The sequence below is a fragment of the Anolis carolinensis genome, chromosome 2 (genome assembly GCF_035594765.1).
Source record: "Anolis carolinensis isolate JA03-04 chromosome 2, rAnoCar3.1.pri, whole genome shotgun sequence".
NCBI classification, from domain to species: domain Eukaryota; kingdom Metazoa; phylum Chordata; class Lepidosauria; order Squamata; family Dactyloidae; genus Anolis; species Anolis carolinensis.
Genome location: NC_085842.1, coordinates 295,347,710 through 295,367,731, shown reverse-complemented (window position 1 = coordinate 295,367,731; position 20,022 = coordinate 295,347,710). Strand labels below are relative to the sequence as shown.

The following is a 20,022-nucleotide window of genomic DNA, read 5'->3' as shown; positions in this document are numbered from 1 at the left end:
AAAAAAAACCCCTCTACAGGAAAAGTGTAATGAAAATGTACTTTTGCAAAATAATTTTTTCATGGAAATTAACTACTAATAATTAAAGTACATTTTAGTTAATTAAAATAGAAGACACATGAAAAAAAATCAACATATTACAGTTGGATAGACTCAATCAAAGATCCCATAGCCCTGAATTTGCAAGACCTAAGCAGGATAACTTGCAAGTCTCTCATTAATAGGTCTCCCTTACTTTGATGGCAATTAACAACAACATGCTTTTTAGTTTCCAAAGTAGTATGCATTTGAAAAAGAACCAACATCCAAATTTGTAGGACCATACACATATCTTATAAATATATAACATCTGAATTAAGTTCAATAGGTTGATGAAATAGTTCTCAGTAAAACATTAAAACGGTACAAGAACTATGCTTTTTTGTGGACAAGAAAGCAGAGAATCAAACAAGTTCTTACTATGAGCAAATGAGGCTATTTCTCAGACATTTTAGTTAGGAATTTTCTTTTTACTTTTCCCAGTAATTAAATTCAGCCATCACTGTTTGAGATTTTGCATCCATATTTTAAGTGTTTTCCAGAAAATCTAAAATGGGGAAAGTATATAAGTGCAAAACATATGCGTTGAGCTGGGACTGGCTGCAACAACATATTGAAAGGATACTCTGTGGCAAATCCTGGATCATACTTCTGAAATGTGTGAAACTGCCTTTGTGTGCACTTAGCATATGCCTATGATATTGAAAGCTTCTGTTGTACATACGTTTCATTAGTGAAACCAGATATGTAAGCAAATTGCCCAAAGTCACTAAAAAGAAACAAGAAATTCAGACATTGTTGTTCTGTGCCTAGGAGCCAGTCTGATATATAGTTGCCCTAAGGTGAACCTATCATGGTTTTCTCTTTCATAGTTTTAGGCAGGAGAATTTAACTTGTTCAAGGTCACCCAATGGGTTTCTATGACCAAACTGGGATTTGAACCCCGGTCTCCTAGTGTCCTAGTGCAACACTCTTAACTACTACACCACACAGGGTCTGACACCGTAACTACATAATCTTAAAATAGTATGTTGTTAACAGAAAAATATGCTATCTCTTCACAAACTTCTCTCACCTACTGCAAAGGATGTGAAAGAAAGCATTGACTGATTCAGTGTCTCCAATGTCTTAGTCCCTCTGTTATTAGTTACTCTGGTCTCTTTGAAATGTGTGATATAAATCAACTTAAGTAAACAAAAATAAATAAATATGCTCCAGGGGCTTGCAACTCAAACAGGGGTTACTTGTCTTACTATTTCCACAGACAACTCTTCAAATGAAGATGATAAATTGAGAAAGCTGGCAAACAGGGAACACTAGAAGCAGCTAACATAAAATGGCCATGATAATAATAATAATCCACAAATATATGACAGTGTGCTATTCTAAATTTACTATAATAGAACTGAGTTTTACTTGCAGCTTAAAGAGGTGTGAGATAGGTCTTGGTCCTTTACTGTACTGATTATGTTGTATATCATTTCTCTCTCTTTTTTTTAGAAAAGTGATAAAAATACAAACTAGTATTTGATTTAAATCAACAGGACTTGTCAAATCCGTGTGCACAGCTTCTCATCTTTAAGGGCTAGTATCGTCCACTCTGTCTTTTTTCTACATGTACACTTATATGAGATGAACAGTCTTTCTACTACACGTAAGGTCTTTCTTGTCTCCTTCTGTTGTATTTATCAGAACTCCTCAACTCCATAACCACAACTCCTACTCTTTAAATTTATCATAGCATAACCACAACACCTACTCTTTAAATCAAAAACTTCTGAGTAATTTGTTGAAAGCAACTGTTGCTCCCAAACACTATCTTTGGTCATCTTCTTTTTAAATTGACAGCACTTTGGGGAACAATTCAAGTTTTTAGGTAGTTATGAAGGTTTGAACTCCAAAGTATATTACTTCCTATAAACCTCCCTCATATTTATAAAGATTTATGGATCTTGAGTATTTAAACAATAGCAGGCTCATGGTATCCACTAACAATTGGTTTCAGGATTCCTATGGATATCAAAATCTCTGGATTGTTGAGTCCAATTGGTATATACAATTATGTCCCTTATATAAAATGGCAAAATTAAAGTTTGCTTTTGGGGCTTTAAAAATTATTTTCAAGCTGTTGATGATTGAATCCATGGATGCAGCACCCGTGGATATTGAGGACTAACTGTAGTTTTTTTATGTCTACCCCCCTTCCTTCTGTCATGCTCAACTAGGTAAAGGTTTTCACCTGACATTAAGTCTAGTTGTGTCAGACTCTGGGGGATGGTACTCATCTCCATTTCTAAGCCGAAGAGCCAGCGTTGTCTGTAGACACCTCCAAGATCATGTGGCCAGCATGACTACATGGACTGACGTTACCTTCCCGCCACCTGTTGATCTACTCACATTTGCATGTTTTTGAACTGCTAGGTTGGCAGAAGCTGGGGCTAACAGTGGGAGCGCACTCTGCTCCTCGCATTCTAACCGCCGACCTTTTGGTCAGCAACTTCAGCAGTTCAGCGGTTTAACCCACTGTGCCGCTGCAGGCTCCATGCTCAACTACAATGTTACAAAAGTAATCTCAACGTTTAGACTCTATCCTCAAATCTTTAGCATTCTGTGCAGAACTGGAATCTTTATGGAAATTCATCAGAAATTGCCTCCAAAACAAATACAGTAGAGTCTCACTTATCCAAGCTTCTGGATTACCCAAGCCATTTTTGTAGTCAATGTTTTCAATACATTATGATATTTTGGTGCTAAATTCATAAATACAGTAATTACGACATAACAATACTGTATATTGAACTACGTTTTCTGTGAAATTTGTTGTATAACATGATGTTTTGGTGCTTAATTTGTAAAATCATAAACTAATTTAATGTTTAATAGGCTTTTCCTTAACCCTTCCTTATTATCCAACATATTCACTTATCCAACGTTCTGCCCGCCTGTTTACGTTGGATAAGCGAGACTCTACTGTACTCCAAAAAAACCCCCACAAATATTCACAGACCGAAACATAAGACTTTCAGGCAGATACATTCCATTTTTTTAAAGGGAAAGGAGTCCCCACCATGTTAGAGAAAGTTTCTCTGGGCTACTTCAACATCTCCACACTACAATGCTTGCATGCACATGTCCATCTCCCTTTCTTATATAGTCACACATTATCCAACATACGTAAACGCACATTTTAAATGGGTAAACACAGTGTACAAAAGTTGTAAACTTCCATGCAGGTTGATCCTCAGAAAGTGCCTGGGGTAAATCCCAGCCCAAGATGACTTTGGGTGAATAGAGAAGGTCTGGGACAACTTTAGCCCTTCAGATGTTTTGGACTTCAACTCCCACCATTCCTAACAGCCTCAGGCCCCTTCCTTTTAAGCGGCTGAGGGGGAAAAGGAAGGGGCCTGAGGCTGTTAGGAATGGTGGGAGTTGAAGTCCAAAACACCTGGAGGTCCCAACTTGGCCCAAACCTGGTATAGAGGCAGATTGGCTGAGAAGCCAGTTGTCTGGGTGGGAAGGCCAGGGTGTGTATGTGGGCGGGTGTGGGAAGAAAGGGGCTCTGTTCCTACCTTGTTGGAGGCCATTTCGCTGACGGAGTGCCGAGTCTGCAGGGTCTCCAGCTGGTCGAGGCACCAGTCCAGCTCCTCCAGGGTCTCGCTGGCCAGCTTTTGGTAGGCCTCCTCTGCGAAGAGATAGGGAAAGGCGTACTCAGTCCGGAGGCGCTTCACGGGGCTGCTACCAGGGTCCATCCTGCCAAAGCCGGCCATGGAGGGAAGGGGATGGTGCCCAGTGCCCGCACATGGGGGCTGCTCCTTCATATTGCGAGCAGAGGAGCGTCACCCCGGGGAGGAGACCCCACGGGCCTCCAGCCTTTTCCTCGAGTCCAAGCAGAGGCACGGGCGGAGGGAGCCGAGACAGAAGCGTCCTTTGGCGCTGCTTCTCCGTCTCCTCCTCCTCCTCTTTCAGGACCCAATGAATCAGAGCGGCGGGTGTGAAGCAGCCGCCGCGTTTCCTGTTTGCTCAACTTCGCCTCACTCTGAAAGCAACGAGGCGCTGAGGGGAAACTCCGCGGCTCCTGAAGCCCAGCCTTCCCGAAGAGAAGAAGGAGGAGGAGGTGCGAGAGGCAAATGAACAACACAGCCCCCGCCTCTCTCCTCCACGCTCTGCTCTTACGATTTGCCCTCCTGTCTCCCAATGAGATCCCCGCCAAGGCTGGGCTCCGAGGGGAAAACTCCCGTCGCTTCCCGAGCTCATTCTACTCAAAAGTCCTTTTTGGGGGAGCGAGAGAAGGGGAAGGAGTAGCAAGAAAGATGAAAATAAAGCCCCCGCGTCTTCACACTCTTCTCATAGCCTACACTTTACTACTAGTGTAACTGTAACACGACTGGACTGTGAGGAGAAAATTCCGTCGTGTTGTCGAAGGCTTTCATGGGCAGAATCACTGGCAACCAGGGCCGTAGCCAGAAAAAAATTTCGGGAGGGGTTTTGAAAATTTCGGGGGGGGGGGGGGGTTGAACCCCTAGCACCCCCCCCCCGCGCGCGCTACAAGCCTGTCAATATCTGCTTGAGATAGTGCCTGGAGGGACTCTTAATGTTTATTTATTTATTTTATTTATTTATTAGACTTGTATACCGCTACTCCCAGTTTGGCTCGGAGCGGTTTATTTATTCATTATTTATTTACAGCATTTATATTCCGCCCTTCTCACCCCAAAGGGGACTCAGGGCGGATCACATTACACATATAGGCAAACATTCAATGCCTTTTAACACAGAACAAAGACAAACAAACATAGGCTCCGAGCGGGGCTCGAACTCATGACCACCTGGTCAGTGATTCATTGCAGTTAATTGCACTGGCTTGCTCTCCCGCCTGCGCCACAGCCCGGGCCCAGAAATAGATTAAAACAATACAATTACAGAAATAGATTAAAACAATACAATTAGCTTTAAAATAACAATAAAAACAAACATAGCCCTGAGTTTTTCACCCATCGAAAGCCTGTCGGAAGAGAAAGGTTTTGCAGGCTTTCTGAAAGGCAAGTCGGTCTCGGATAGTTCGAGTTTCAACTGGCAAGGCATTCCATAAATGAGGGGCTACAATCGAGAAGGCTCTCTGCCTACCCTGTTTCCCCTAAAATAAGACATCCTCAAAAAAATAAGACCTAGTGGAGGTTCTGCTGAATTGCTAAATATAAGGCCTCCCCCGAAAGTAAGACCTGGTAAAGTGTTGGTTTGGAAGCATGCCCAATGAACAGAACACCAGAGCATGCAGGATCGGTAAATGTACATACCATAGATTGTTGTACATAGAAATAATGGTAGTAACAAGGAATTCTTGACAGGAGTCACAGTTTGTCTGGTTTAGTTATGTTGGTTTGTGATGACAACTACAGTACAGTATAGAATAAATGTTCTTCTTTTTTTGTTCAACAATGAATATGAATTCTTCTTCATGGAAAAATAAGACATCCCCTGAAAATAAGACCTAGCGCATCTTTGGAAGTAAAAAATAATATAAGGCACTGTCTTATTTTTGGGGAAACAGGGTAGTGTAACTGTAACACAACTGGACTGTGAGGAGAAAATTCCGTCATGTTGTCGAAGGCTTTCATGGCCAGAATCACTGGCAACCAGGGCCGTAGCCAGAAAAAATTTCGGGAGGGGTTTTGAAAATTTCGGGGGGGGGGGGGGTGTTGAACCCCTAGCACCCCCCCCCCCCCCCGCTACAAACCTGTCAATATCTGCTTGAGATAGTGCCTGGAGGGACTCTTAATGTTTTGCGTCTCATAGACTTAGCATGAGGATTTGGTTAACCACACTAGAGCAGGCATCCTCAAACTCCGACTCTCTAACAGGCATGTAGGCTTCACCCCCCCACCCCCCACCCCGAAATTATTTATTATTTATTTAATACATTTCTATCCCACTCTTCTCACCCCAAAGGGGACTCAGAGTGGCTTACAAATTAAATTTACATACAATATTATATTATTAGCATAGCACAATACTAGTAATAAATTACTATATTGTACTATATCAATATATTGTAATATTATTAGTAATATTACATGTAATATATAATATAAATTCTCAGGGTGGTCTTTGAGAAGGCCTTACATTTATTATTTAAACTGCTATGTTTATTCATATCATGATCTGATCACCATGCTCAATATATTCCATATGCATAGGGATATTGGGATAAGGATACAAAATGTTTGCTAGGGTAGATCCTCTCCCTCTCAGACTCACCCCCCCCCCCCCATCAAAATCCTGGCTACAGGGCTGCCCTCCAGCTATTTTGGCCTCCAACTCCCAGAAACCCTTGCCAGCTTGTTCAATGGCGAGGAATTCTGGGAGTTGGAGGCCAAAATATCGGAGGGCCACAGTTTGCGGGTGCCTGCACTAGAGCTGGGATCCACTTTAAATCTACTTTAGGGAGGGGGCTTTAAACAGCTCAGCCAGAGAGGACCTAAGCCTCACCCAACTACAAACCCCAGAATTCTGCAGGAGGCAGAAACTGGATTTAAAGTGGATTCATGCTCTACTGCAGTGGTTCTCAACCTGGGGTCATAGAATCCTAGAGTTGGAAGAGACCTCATGGGCCATCCAGTCCAACCCCCTGCAAGAAGCAGGAAAATCTCATTCAAAGCACACCTGACAGATAGCCATCCAGCCTCTGCTTAAAAGCCTTCAAAGAATGAGCCTCCACCACAGTCTGTGGCATAGAGTTCCACTGCCAAACAGCTCTCACAGTGAGGAAGTTCTTCCTAATGTTTTTGTCCATCAACTCCCAGAAATCCTAATGGCTGGTAAACTGTCTGGGATTTCTGGGAGTTGTAGGCCAAAACCATCTGGGGACCCACAAGTTGAGAACCACTGCTCTAGTATGATGAGGCAGTGGGTTGCTTTGAGTTTTCCAGGCTGTATGACCATGTTCCGGAGCCCCAGTGGCGCAGCACGGTTAACCCCTGAGCTGCTGAACTTGCTGACCAAAAGGTCGGTGGTTCGAATCCAGGGAGTGGGGTGAGCTCCCACTATTAGCCCCAGCTTCTGCCAAACTAGCAGTTCGAAAACATACAAATGTAGGTAGATCAATAGGTACCACTCCGGCAGGAAGGTAACAGCACTCCATGCAGTCGCGCCAGCCACATGATCTACAGACAACACCGGCTTTTTGGTTTAGAAATGGAGATGAGCACCAACCCCCAGAGTCAGACACAAACAGACCTGTGGCCATGTTCCAGAAACATTATCTCCTGACGTTTCGCCCACATCTATGGCAGGCATTTTCAGAGGTTGTGAGGTACTGTATATTGGACACTAGGCAAGTGGGAGTTATATATCTGTGTTAGGAATTGCGGGAGTTGAAGTCCAAAACACCTGGAGGGCTCAAGTTGGCCCATGCCTGATCTAGATCTTGAAGCTGAAAGGTCATTAAATGCTAATCAAATTGCAACACTGACACTTGCCTCAGACAAGAGTCCTTTCTCCCACTATGGACATTATTCCGCAGATATATCAACCTCCCCCCTTACCTAGTTTCTAATATACCTCCCGACCTCTGAGGATGCCTGCCATAGATGCAGGCGAAACGTCAGGAGAGAATGCTCCTGGAACATGGCCAGTCAGCCTGGAAAACTCAGAGCAGTAATTCTTGCCATGAAAGCCTTCGACAACACATAGGAATCATGCCTCTGCGCCTCCTTTCCACACCCTTTTCTAGTTCATGCCTCCCCCTTTCTACTCCAGCTTGAATCGCTACCCCCTTTGAACCCCCTCCTCCTCTTTCCTTTCCAGCGTGGAGTGCGGTGTTTGTGGCTGCGGGGGGGGGGGGGGGGAGGAGGAGGAAAGGAAAGTCCGCGGGGGTGGAGAAAGGGAAAACTCGGAGCGGAGTGACTGCGCCTCCTTCTCCTTCTCCAGCTGCCTCTTTCTTGCAGGGGCTGATCCTCCTCCTTCCCTTAAGTGTATAGGTCTGGCATGGGCAAACTTGGGCCTTCCGGGTGTTTTGGACTTCAACTCCCACCATTCCTGGCCTCAGGCCCCTTCCTTTTCCCCCTCAGCCGCTTAAGCTTAAGCGGCTGAGGGGGAAAAGGAAGGGGCCTGAGGCCAGGAATGGTGGGAGTTGAAGTCCAAAGCACCTGGAAGGCCCAAGTTTGCCCATGCCTGGTGTAGGTATATACTTGCGGCAACCCCACTCCTCCAAAATGCATACTACACACTCTTTAGGCAGCTGTGGTGATTCCCCGAAGAGTGGATAATACACGCACAATGAGAGATGCATGTCACACGAGGGAGTCGGAGGCGACACTTGGATGCAAGGCGTTCCAAAGATCCTCCCTGCGCAGCAAACTCCTCTTCACCTTTCTCGTGTCGTTTCGGCTCACTACTGGAGCCTTTAATACTGTCGAGTGTACACATTTGGGAAGAATGCGAAGGAATATAGAATTATAAGGTGTTCGGGGTGTGTACATTGTGGGGCGAGCACTCCCACAGAGCCCCGTGGCGGCCACTGGGTCGGGGGAGGGCCGTGACGTGGGCAGGAAATCCCCCTCTTCCTCCTCCTCCCTCTTCAGACAGTGCGAGCCTTATATAATCGCCAGGGGAGCTTGCTCGCCCTGCCCCGCGTGATCTTTGCTGCCCAGGGCCCCGCGGAGCAGCAACAACAACAACAACAACAAGATTAAGGCCTCCTCGTCATTCCCTTGAGGGGCCTGGGCCTGGCGCCTGGCATGCAAGGTGGCCTGGCTCCTCTCAGAAGGAAAGAGGGAGCCAAAGGCAAGGCATTAGTGGTGACGCATGTCTAGGCTGGAGGGACATTTCCATGGGGGAGACCCTGGAGAGGAAGCTGGACTCCAGCTCCCATCAGTGGTTATATTTCAGAGGAACGACCTGGCAAAACAACCCCTGAGTGTTTCTTGCCAGTGAAATTCATGGGGTCACCATACATCAGTGGGTGACCTCAAGGTGCAGACACACCCCTAATTTTTTTTAAATCTTGCAAAGAATCCTTTCACAAGACACCATGGACCCAGTACTGGCCCATGAAAAGACTGACCACTGACTCCAGTCCCAACCTTGCCCTCTTAGGCAATTCCCAAAGCCCCTTTTCTGCAAGATGGTGGTTCTGGCTTTTGCTCACTGGACTTTGCTACTCCTGTGCTGTTGGGTAAGCCAGCCTTAATGTAATAATAATAACAATAATAACAACAACAGCAACAACAACACAGTCCTAAACGCTTGGGAATAGCTCAACTTGTGATTTTGTGATACGAAATCCAGCAAAGACATCTCGTTTGCTGTGTCATACTCTGTCTTTGTGTCAATAATAATAATAATAATAATTATTTTATTTCTTATCTGCCTCTCCCTGAAATGTTTCACTTAGTGCACTTTGATCAGCCCATCCTTATGTTTTATTGCTGTGTTTTAACTTTGTCTTATTATTGGTTTGATTTGAATCGTATGCTTTAATTTTCATTTGTGTGTTTTCGGTATTTGATGTTTTATGTATGTATACTTGTTTTGCATTTGTAAGCCGCCCTGAGTCCCTGTGGGGAGATAGAGGCAGGGTACAAGAATAAAATTATTATTATTATTATTATTGAGCAGCAAGTCATGTTTGTTTATTTATTTATTTACAGTATTTGTATTCCGCCCTTCTCACCCTGAAGGGGTCTCAGGGCAGATCGCATTATATACATATAGGGCAAACATTCAATGCCCATATACACATAGAACTGAAACAAAGACAGACGCAGAGGCAATTTAACCTTCTCCTGAGGGGATGTTCGATTCTGACCACAGGGGGAGCAGCTGCTTCATCATCCACTGTGATGGCACTTCCTCATTCCAGCGTCGTGAATTAGTTAAATTTGCCTCCCCACTTTATAAGTGGTACCTTATTTCCTACTTGATAGATGCAACTATCTTTCGGGTTGCTAGGTCAGCAACGAGCAGGGGCTATTTTTTATTTTTTAATTGACGGGTGCTCACCCCGCCACGGGCTCATGACCTCATGGTCAGAGTGATTTATTGCAGCAGGCAGCAGGCTGCTCACCAGCCTGCGCCACAGCCCGGCCCCTCTGGCAGAATGTCACTTAAGATGTTGTTCTGAGCATTTGAAAGAGTGTGCTGAGAGATTTCTCCTACATGGAGTGCGATATGTATGCATGGGTGATTGATTATGAATTGAAAAGTGAAATGTACCAAATGATAAACTGGATAGGCCTGACAATCTGTGACTGCTTTTTCCTTTAAAAAGCCCAACGTATCTCAGCCTCCTGAGAAAAAACCTTCTTCAGGGGCATTCAACAGAAATCTCTGGCACTGTAGTTAACTCTCTCCAACAGCTGGAACCAGGCCTGTAGCCAGGATTTTAGTTCAGGAGGGGCTGGGATTTTGGTTGGGGGGGGGGGGGCTGAGTCTGAGTGAGAGAGGATCTACCCTAGCAAACCTTTTGTATCGTTATCCCAATAACCCCATGCATATGGGAGATAGTGAGCATGGTGATCAGATCATGATATGAATAAACGTAACAGTTTAAATAATAAATATAAGGCCTTTTCGCAGACCACCCTGAGAATTTCGGGGGGGGGGGGTGAAGCTACATGTCTGGCTGGAACAATTAAGTATTAGAGGCACATGGGAGCCCGTCTGCCTTTAATTTCCCACTTGTATGCATGCTTTTCAATACTCTCTTTACTTTGACAACCTATTATTGCACCAGAAAAAAGGAGGAGGGCAAACAATGCTCTTAAAATGAGATGGACAAGATTGCTTTGGGGTGCACTTCAGCCCCATCCACCCTTTAGTAATGCCTATGCAGGTCTTTCCCAAGTTGCTGCCATACAGATGTTTTGAGTTATAACTCCACCATCGCTGACCATTGGCTAAGCTGATGGACTGATGGATGTATGCCAAGCAAGCGGTCAAAGGCCGTGTGGGATTTCAAAGAACAAGATTTAATATGTATTATTTGTAGTCTACAAAGAACCATGAGACCTCCATGCTATGTCTCCAGCCCTGCAATTAGGTCCATTACGGACCTGCAGGGTGCACCTACGGTGCAGAATTGTTGCAGTTTCACACTATTTTAATTGCCCTGGCTTAATGCTATTGAATCATGGGAGTTGTAGGTCTTTAACCTGCTCTGTCAAAATATGCAGATACCTTTATGTCCAGAGATGGAAAGAAACAGCTATCTCAACACAAGAATGGCTTATGAAGATGTGTGAATTAGCTGAGATGGACAAACTGATGGGAAATCCTTGACTAATTTTAAGAAAGACTGGGACTCATTTATTATTTTCTTATAAAACAAATTTCAACTATCAGTTTTCCAATTTAGAAAAATGTTATTAAAAGTAGAAGGGTGGGTATGTAGGCAATGAGTGTGAGGCTTATAGGCTTGCTGTCCTTATATGTTTAGTATATGTGTTAAATAGCTTGTATAGGTTTGGTGGTTGCTTTAGATATAGTTTTGTTTGTTGCTTATTGTAGTCTAGTTTTAGATATCAGTTGTGGGTTTTTTTTTCATATTCTTGTTTTCCATTGCTATTTCTCTCTCTCTGTATGTTTGTACTTCTGAATAAAAATTAATATTAAAACGAAATGCTGGTGCCTCACCAAACTACAAATTTCACAGCACTGAGTAAAGGCAGTTAAAGTGGTGTCAATTGGCATTAATTTTCCAGTGTAGATGCACTCTAAGAGGCATGATAGGGCATTTGTGGAAGCATTGGCACACTATTTGTTGCTGCCCAACACTCCTTCTTGTCCATAAGTTGTAAAGTCTTTCTTCATTAATCAAATCACAGTTAAACTAGATTGTGCTCTATGTTCTGCTTCTTATCTGATGCCCTTATTATTTTTAATTATGTTTAATACAGCAAAATAATTTGCCCTCTTTGAATACAATCCATCCAAAGAGAAATGCTTTAAGTCTTGGTTGAACCTCAACAGCTGAGGGAGCATGACGGACTAATGCATAACTCTGGTAGGATCGTGCCTATATTCTCTTTTGGCCTCATCTCAACTCAACTCCTGAAGGGAAGGCTATATTATTCTCACATGTCAGAGAGGGAACTGAGGTCACCCAGTTGCATCTGTAGTGGAGGTATGATGGTTTGGACGCGGCTTTCATCTCTCTCTATTTCACTCTGTCCACCAGAGACCACACCGACTTTCTTTAAAGCTTATTCCGTATTTGCTTTAACTAACTTATCATACATCCTGAGAATTACACTGAATATTTGCACAGTCAATTTCAATGCAATGCATATAAGTCAGTCTGGCCAAAGATTCAACAAGAAAGGCATTTCCAAATATTGCAGTATGTTTACTTTCAACCAAATCCCCAATGGAAGGTCTGTGAATGACGTGTTCATCACAGAGTTTGCTTTTGGAGACACGGCAGGAGCAGGGTCAGAATCTCTTCCAAGTTTTTTTTTTTTACCTTAGAGACTCAAGATCAACTGGAATTTATTTGCTCCTGAGGCTCTCTGCTCTCCCAAATAGGTCTGGCCTCTGGGAAATGAAGGAAGGAAAGTTAGCAGACCTAACTAAGCCTTAGCTAGCCTTCTAGCCTTCCAATGGGCTAAGATCTGGATCTTATTTTCCAATGCCAGGAATTAAAAATATAGAGGGATCATAAAAAGTGTCTCTGATCATCTTTCTTCCTTTCCCAGCCTAGTGCCCTCTACTTTTGCTGGGGATAATCACCATCACTGTCTGACACATCTGGAGTTTTCCAAGTTGGGTAAAGCTGATGCATAATGTATCTTCTCTTCTGCACTGACTATTTACCATCAACCTGCAGAAATTTGGCTTTTGGCTTTTTTGACTCCTATCTATTAGCTGAGCAAGCCTTGGCAACCTTTATTTTGGAAATAACCACTTGCTCGAGGGGAAGAGGAAAATTTCCATCACTCTCTTCTTCTACAAAGAAGTTTCTTATAAGTGACTTTTAAAAACTGGCTGAAATTAAGCTAATTTAAAAATTATGAGAATGAAGATTGAACATACTAAGTTGATAAGAATTACTTAAATACTTTATTATGACAGAAAAATATGCTAGATTGGTAGGTTGGTCATAGGAACATAGGGCAACATTGTCCTATATTGTTTTTGTTTTTGTTGTTGTTGTTGTGTGTCATTAAGCCATTTCCAACTTATGGAGACACTAAGGCAACTTCATTGCAGGATATTCTTGGCAAAACTTTTCAGGGTTTTTTTTTAAAACTGAATCAAATCACCAGGCCACATTGTTGACTCTGATCACCAGCAGGTCTCCAACGTTTCAGTCCAGATTCACCTTAAGGCCTGTCTGCAGATGTTAAGAACTCAGCTTGGGACCTAATGCATGCAAAAGATATGCTTTGCTATTGAGCTATGGTCGGCTTTCCATAGAGAAATAGAACCCAGCCCAGGCCAAAAACAGCAGATCCATAAATCAACCACTTTCCATTTTACTTACTAATTTTATGAGACCTTTCTCCTTAAAAAAAGAGAAAAAAATGGGGGCAGGGTGCATGCCAGAAATGCGCTTGTGTCCTTTCACAAACCTTTGAGACATTTTTAGTGGGGACATGCAGTCTATAGGCTACGCAGGCATGGGCAAACTCTGGCCCTCCAGGTGTTTTGGACTTCAACTCCCACAATTTCCAAGAGCCGATTTGCCCATGCCTGGGCTACACTCTATCCACTTCATCATAAATAATCCCATAGACTCAAATCAATCATTTCTGCTACAATGGTTGAAATGTTTGACTGTGGTATAGGTTTTGATTCTTCTGCACACTCACTACTACACAACACTGGGAGTGGGAGTAAAGTCGTGGTATGGAAGAGTAGATGTTACTGGAAAACACCCTTTCTAAAAATTGCCTTCATGACATTTAATGCAATCACAAAAAATTCAGCCACTTTGAAGGAATGTTCAGCACTGGCTAGCTGCCATAGCATATTAATGCACATTTATGTTGGGTTTACACATGTCTGAACTACACAATCCACACATAACTTCCAAGGGAATGCCTCAGTCCATATGAACAATAAATGCTTGTCCACTTACAAAGGGGCTGATAGAAAACATACATACACTTTTTCATAGGGAAAAGCTCTGTGCTTGGACTGAAATGTCTTAATGAAATGTTATGGTAGAAATGGCCAAGCTCTCACTGTTATATTACATCTTTGGTATCTGGCAGCTCCCACAATATTCCACTACAGAAAAGCACCCTTGGAATATTTTACCTGGTACAATCAACTGGTTAAACAATATGTCCTATAGCAGTGATTCTCAACCTGTGAATTCCCAGGTGTTTTGGCCTACAACTCCCAGAAATCCCAGCTGTTAGGATTTCTGGGAGTTGAAGGCCAGAACATCTGGGGACCCACAGGTTGAGAACCACTGTCCTATAGTATTCAAAACAAGAACTTTCCTATATTTGCATACAAAAAAATCAGTGGTGTTTGCAGCACAATACATATCACAGTACGGTTGCTGCTAATTTCCCTCTCAATGTTTTAATGAATTAACATGTTACACGGTGGGATTCCTGCAGTCTAATACCATTTTAGCTGCCCTGCATCAATGTATAGAATGATAGGAATTGTAGTTGTCGAGGCACCAGCACTCTTTGACAAAGTTAAAGGCCTTGTCAATCTACTACTCCACTAATTCCAAAACATTGAACTACGACAGTTAAAGCGGTGTCAAACTGCATTTATTCTACAGTATAGACGTACCCCTAGTGTACATAATCTTATAGAATATGATAGTGGAATCCTAGGTTGCTAGAACAGACTGTACAATTTCAGACTGGGGCGGGGAGACATTTCATTTTTTTTAAAAAATCCCTGCAAAATATCGATAACGGCTCTCTACAAGTAGGAAATTGGCACATGGATAAATTGGCAGAACTCATATTGTTCACCTGTAGGAGCTAGATCTTTAATTTGCAATAGACTTCAAAACTCAGAAATGTCACAATGTGCTCAATAACATTCATCTCCATGTGTAAGACCAGATTTCTTTTTTTTTTTTTAAAGCCTTAGGGCCCTTCCAGACAGGTCCTACATCCCAGGATCTGATCCCAGATTTTCTGTTTATCCCAGATTATCTGGCAGTGCGGATTCATATAATCCAGGTTAAATAATAAAACCTGGGTTCAGATCCTGGGATATAGGGTCTGTCTGGAAGGGCCCTTAGTTGCTCTCTGACCACATGCGAGCACTAAATGACATGACTTCCATGGCATCAAAAATAAAATAGAGATCACATTGATTCAGATATTGGAACACATTGCATTTGGAAATATGGCAACACTGTCGTTTTGACAAACAGTAAAAGGTCTATTAATGCCGTCAGATTTTTTTCCTTTGGTGAAATAAGTCATGTTTACATATCACTATGAAACATTGTTATTGGTGGGTTATTTGGTGCAAAAATTTGGTCATTCGATTAAAATGCAATTAAAAAGCAGTGGTTACAAATGACAGTACTCTTTACACTCAAATAACCAATTCTGAGTAATGATTTATAAGAGTGTGAGAGAAGGAGGGTAAAACTAGCTTTTGCACATCCTTAGCTTTTGCAATAAGTTAACCAGTATCTACACTGATCTGATTCTACACCTATAGAAAAAACTAAAAAGTGATTGACTAGATTAACTAGAGGTGAGTGCTTTGAGCAGCTAATCCAATGGGGAATTTACAGCAAACTAAATGATAATTACTGCCTGTGGCATGTCAAGTGGCAATTACTTTCAAATCACTGAAACTGGACCTAACTGAGCATGATGCTGCTTATCATGAGGCATGGCAGTACTCATTTCATCTTCTGGAGAACATGTTTTAGTGCTTTTGGAAGAGAACAGGCTGTTTGAGAAGTGAATCCATCTCTTCAGGCGTGGGCCATTCTTCATGTGAGGAATGACAGACATTGTGAGTAGACAAGCCATTGGGGGAATTAGGAGGCTGCAAAAACCTAGCATGGCTTAAATCTTGTTCTGCAAATGCTCTGGAAAGACAGCTAATTATGCCATTATATGCATTAAGTGCTACGTTGATAAAAATTCACGACGAGCTCTGAACAAATTTTGGCCACATCAATGATTCTGTCTATCTGTTGTCTTTACCCCCATGTTCATTTTCTATTGGCCATAGCAGCCTTCTAAGGGATTGTATCATTTTAGCAAAATGAAATTAGAAATGCATAATTTTACGAAATGCTCAATGTACCCTCTTCCTCAGTTATTTCAAGTAGCAACATACAGAATGTTCCAAAAATGTAAAAACTCTTTAACGGCTAAAAGTAGTTAATGGTGATTATTTGAAGGCGGTGTAGATATACAGTATTTATATCAAAGAATAAATGTTATAATTATGATATATTCAGTATTACTAATTCCATCTTAAATTGCAATTTTATACAAGGTGTTCGAATTGTCAATACTGTGCTGCAATGCATTGCTCACACTGTCAAAGCACAGAGTTGTGAACCTCCCTCAAATATTCCTCTTGTAATTTTGAAACACTTCTCTATTATTGTAATCCTTAATCCTATTAAGGGTGTGTACTTTTTAAAAAAAAAAAGAAAAAAGAAAATCCAGCAACTATTGTAGTTTAGCTAAAGAGTGTGTGTAGTGTATATAGATTTATTAAATGTTGTAACACCTGCAACCCCCTCTCCCCAACACTGTCTTTAAACATCTCTTTGTTTTGCAGGGAAGGTGGTAGAAATCACAGTTTCTCAATGCGACATGTGGGAATGAGACAAGTAAGTATTTAGATTCTTAGGATGGTAAGTCAAAAGCCACTTCCAGAGTATTATTAATACTATATTGTGCAGTTATTCCATTTTCTGCTCCTTAACAGATTTTTTCCATGGTAAGAAAGCGAGATGGAAGAAGCATTGGAAAAATATGAGCATGTTATGAATTCTAGGTGGATTCATCTGCTGCTTCCATAAAATTCAATAAGAGAAACAGGGTGCTAGTAAGATAAAAATCTTAAATAGAACTCTCTATTGAAGTCCCTAGTACTTGTAGAAGTTTACATTCCCCTCATTATTACAATTTAAGCACCAACTGGAGACATGTGACAAGTTTTTACGACATGGAGAAGTAGCTGATCTTTGTCGATGGTATAGATGTGACATGTGAATGGTTTAAATAGTTTCACTGTGCATTGTGTTACATGTTCAATTGTTAGCCCTATCCTGCCCCAGTTTCTTTGTAAAGAAGAGCAAGATACAAATATAGGACAGCTGCAGCAGCAACATATGAGAATGTGGTGCAAATGAGCATTGGGAACGCAGACTATTTTTTATGCAAGAGACCTAGTTCTGAATGTCCTAGCAGGGAAATAACTAAATTTCAGCCTGCTAGGCTGGGTCCTAAAAAGCTGAAAACAGACAGGAAAAATCCAGTCAATTTTTTCCAAAGTGAGAGGAAGCTGGAGGGTGTAGAGATAACTGTCAGTGCAGATAGTGCTTAAAGAGTAAAGTGTGGTTTGGGCAGAACTTGGAATAGACAGCTGGATGTTAGAATAACAATGAAAGAGCTTATTTTCTAAGCTATGATAGAGGTCCCTTTTCCCCTGCTCCACTTGATTTTGAGTGATCCGTTTATAAAAACAGATATATGAGGCTCCTTCTTGCTTTGAGATTCACTGCTTCAAGCTCCATCCAGATTTCACTATGTCAGTCCAGACCACCAAGTCCCTGCAATTGCTGTTGTCTGCAAATCAGAAGAAAGCTGATTTGGGCATGCAATGATCTGTCAGATTTCCTTGACATGTCACCTTAAGTTCTGCAAGGCCTCAAGAGAACGTGTTGAAACACGTTCTTCTGTTGTTCAGAAGAAAATGTAATAGCCTCAAGGGCAATAACAGGAGACGCTGACTGCTGGAGATGGCTTCCTTGTGTAAGACTTGCCACACTCCCTGGGCTTATTGTTTTATACAGCTGAAGGCCACAGTTCTGCAAAGATGTACGTGGGACAAAGCATGGGTTCTACAAGACTGTACAGAGACAGAGACAGAAATGACACAGTAAATGGTATCGTTTCTAGTAAACTTAAAATCAGCTAAGAACAAAAGTGACCTGCAAAAAAAAATGTAACTGTCTGGAATGCTCCTATTCAGGATTCCAGTCAGGTCACCACAGAGAAAATACCTTTCTATTCCCCCGCCATGGGTTTTCTTCTCTTTTTTATGATGGACATAATGTTCTTGGTGGTTGCATCTGCTCTCTAGAATTTTGGCTTTATTAGAAGCATGGTCTTATTTTGAATAACAGTATTGGGGAGAGGGGTTATACACACTTGATGGCTGTTGTTATGTGCCTTCAAGCTGACCCCAATCAATGGGGACTCTATTATGGGGGGGGGGGTGCAAGATTTATTCAGCGGAGGCTTGTCACTGCCTTCTTAGTTTCAGAGGGCACCACTTCCCCATAGAGACACACTGGAGGACCTGGAGATTCCTTGAGAGGTAGTTTCTTCTTTAATAAAAGTGTTTTTGTGGTTTTTCCACTTTCACAGGGATCTTGTATCTCTAACTCCAGACAATGTGAAGGGCTGACTTTTAGATGGTTGTGGTGGGGCTGATGACTGCATGGTTCTACTGGAAAACTCTCTAGGCATGAGGCATTCTTCATGTGGCCACATCTGAAACAGCAGTTGTTCAGGGAGATGGCCCATTGGATAGGATGCTGCTGCTTCCAAACATATATTAATGTCTCTGCTGAGCCCATTTGTCTGTCTCCCATCACCCCAGAATTGAAGCCCTCTGACCACTGACTTCTTGTACCATACTTGTCCAAGTAGTGATTTCCAGCAGTCTTGTCGTCATTCCCTCTCATGCCTTCCCGTTTCTGCCTGGTCAGTCCTGAGTCATCATGCTGAGGTTTTTGTTTCATGTCATATATTCCTATGCACTGGTTTGGGGCACTCTGACATTTTGTGGGTGTGCAGCTAACCAGACTTAGGACTTCAAAGCATGGGCTGATTTTAAGAACTGGGGAAATATATATATTTGGTGGGCACAAAGGCTTCATGTTACTTGTAGCTTTAATCACAGTCTTCAGGGCATGGCTAGCAATACAATATATCTGCATGACTGACATAAGCAATTTCCTTTATGCACATCTGACAAAATATCTCCATTTTCTAGATCCTCGAGCATGACTCCAAAGTCATACATCATAGGCAGTCACTCGTGGCCGAGGTGAGTCTGTAAGTAACCGAAGAGACTTATTCTGGATCTGTGTGGTCTTTCACAATGGGGACATAAATTTCCAGATGGAAGGCAATCCCGACTAGGGTTTGCTTGAGACACCTTCCTCCTGGCACGTTTCTCCTTTTTGCCCTCTATTCATGCCTCTTCAAAATCCATAGCACTGTAGGTAACAGATGGCCTTCGGTTAGAACACTGAAGGGCCAGGGTATCCAAGTTCTCCATGAGACCCCATGATATTGTTGGAGGGAAGGCTTTCATTTTAATTGGGTTTTCCATTATCCGAAGTTCTGCGTAGACATGCAAATTCTACTCTATAGTGGCTGTTTTTTCCTTTGGTTGTTGCAAATAAATAAATAAAGCATATAACAGCATAACTGAGTCTTGCACAACCTCTGAGCCATACAGGTGAATGTAGACTAGCAATCATACATGGTAATTCAACATGATGCACAATTCACATCCTGTTCTTAATAAAAATAATAAAAAGATATAAGTAGTTGATAAGCCACAAACTGTGGCTGCCAGTTTATACTTGGCTTGGAAGTGACAAGTAGTGTGGACATGCCAAAACTTTTCCTATTTACTCCTCTATAGTGCAAGGTAGGTTCACTCATTTACATCATTTGGATGCATTTGGCTCTGCCAAGAAATCCAGTTGTTCTTTAGGGTACTTTCTACTGAAAACTGGATAAAGCATAGAGAGTTTGCTTCTACTGAACTGGATCACTGGCTGTA

At 42.2% G+C, this 20,022-nt stretch overlaps 1 protein-coding gene and 1 long non-coding RNA gene across 13 annotated transcripts in view; one reads left to right on the top strand and one right to left on the bottom strand.

Moving 5' to 3' along the window:
* The window catches only part of pde4d (phosphodiesterase 4D), an 830,388-nt gene that overhangs the window by 55,037 nt on the left and 755,329 nt on the right, over positions 1 to 20,022 (bottom strand). For all 12 annotated transcript variants that reach the window (XM_008102872.3, XM_008102871.3, XM_008102870.3 and 9 more), the window contains one exon: positions 3,609 to 3,721. In XM_008102872.3, the coding sequence (XP_008101079.1) occupies positions 3,609 to 3,721 (113 nt within the window). The remainder of the gene's footprint in view (positions 1 to 3,608; positions 3,722 to 20,022) is intronic.
* The window catches only part of LOC103277595 (uncharacterized), a 28,228-nt gene continuing 16,703 nt past the window's right edge, over positions 8,498 to 20,022 (top strand). Inside the window, exons 1-3 of the long non-coding RNA XR_010003926.1 lie at positions 8,498 to 9,211; positions 16,774 to 16,825; positions 19,222 to 19,275. This is a non-coding gene — a long non-coding RNA (uncharacterized LOC103277595). The remainder of the gene's footprint in view (positions 9,212 to 16,773; positions 16,826 to 19,221; positions 19,276 to 20,022) is intronic.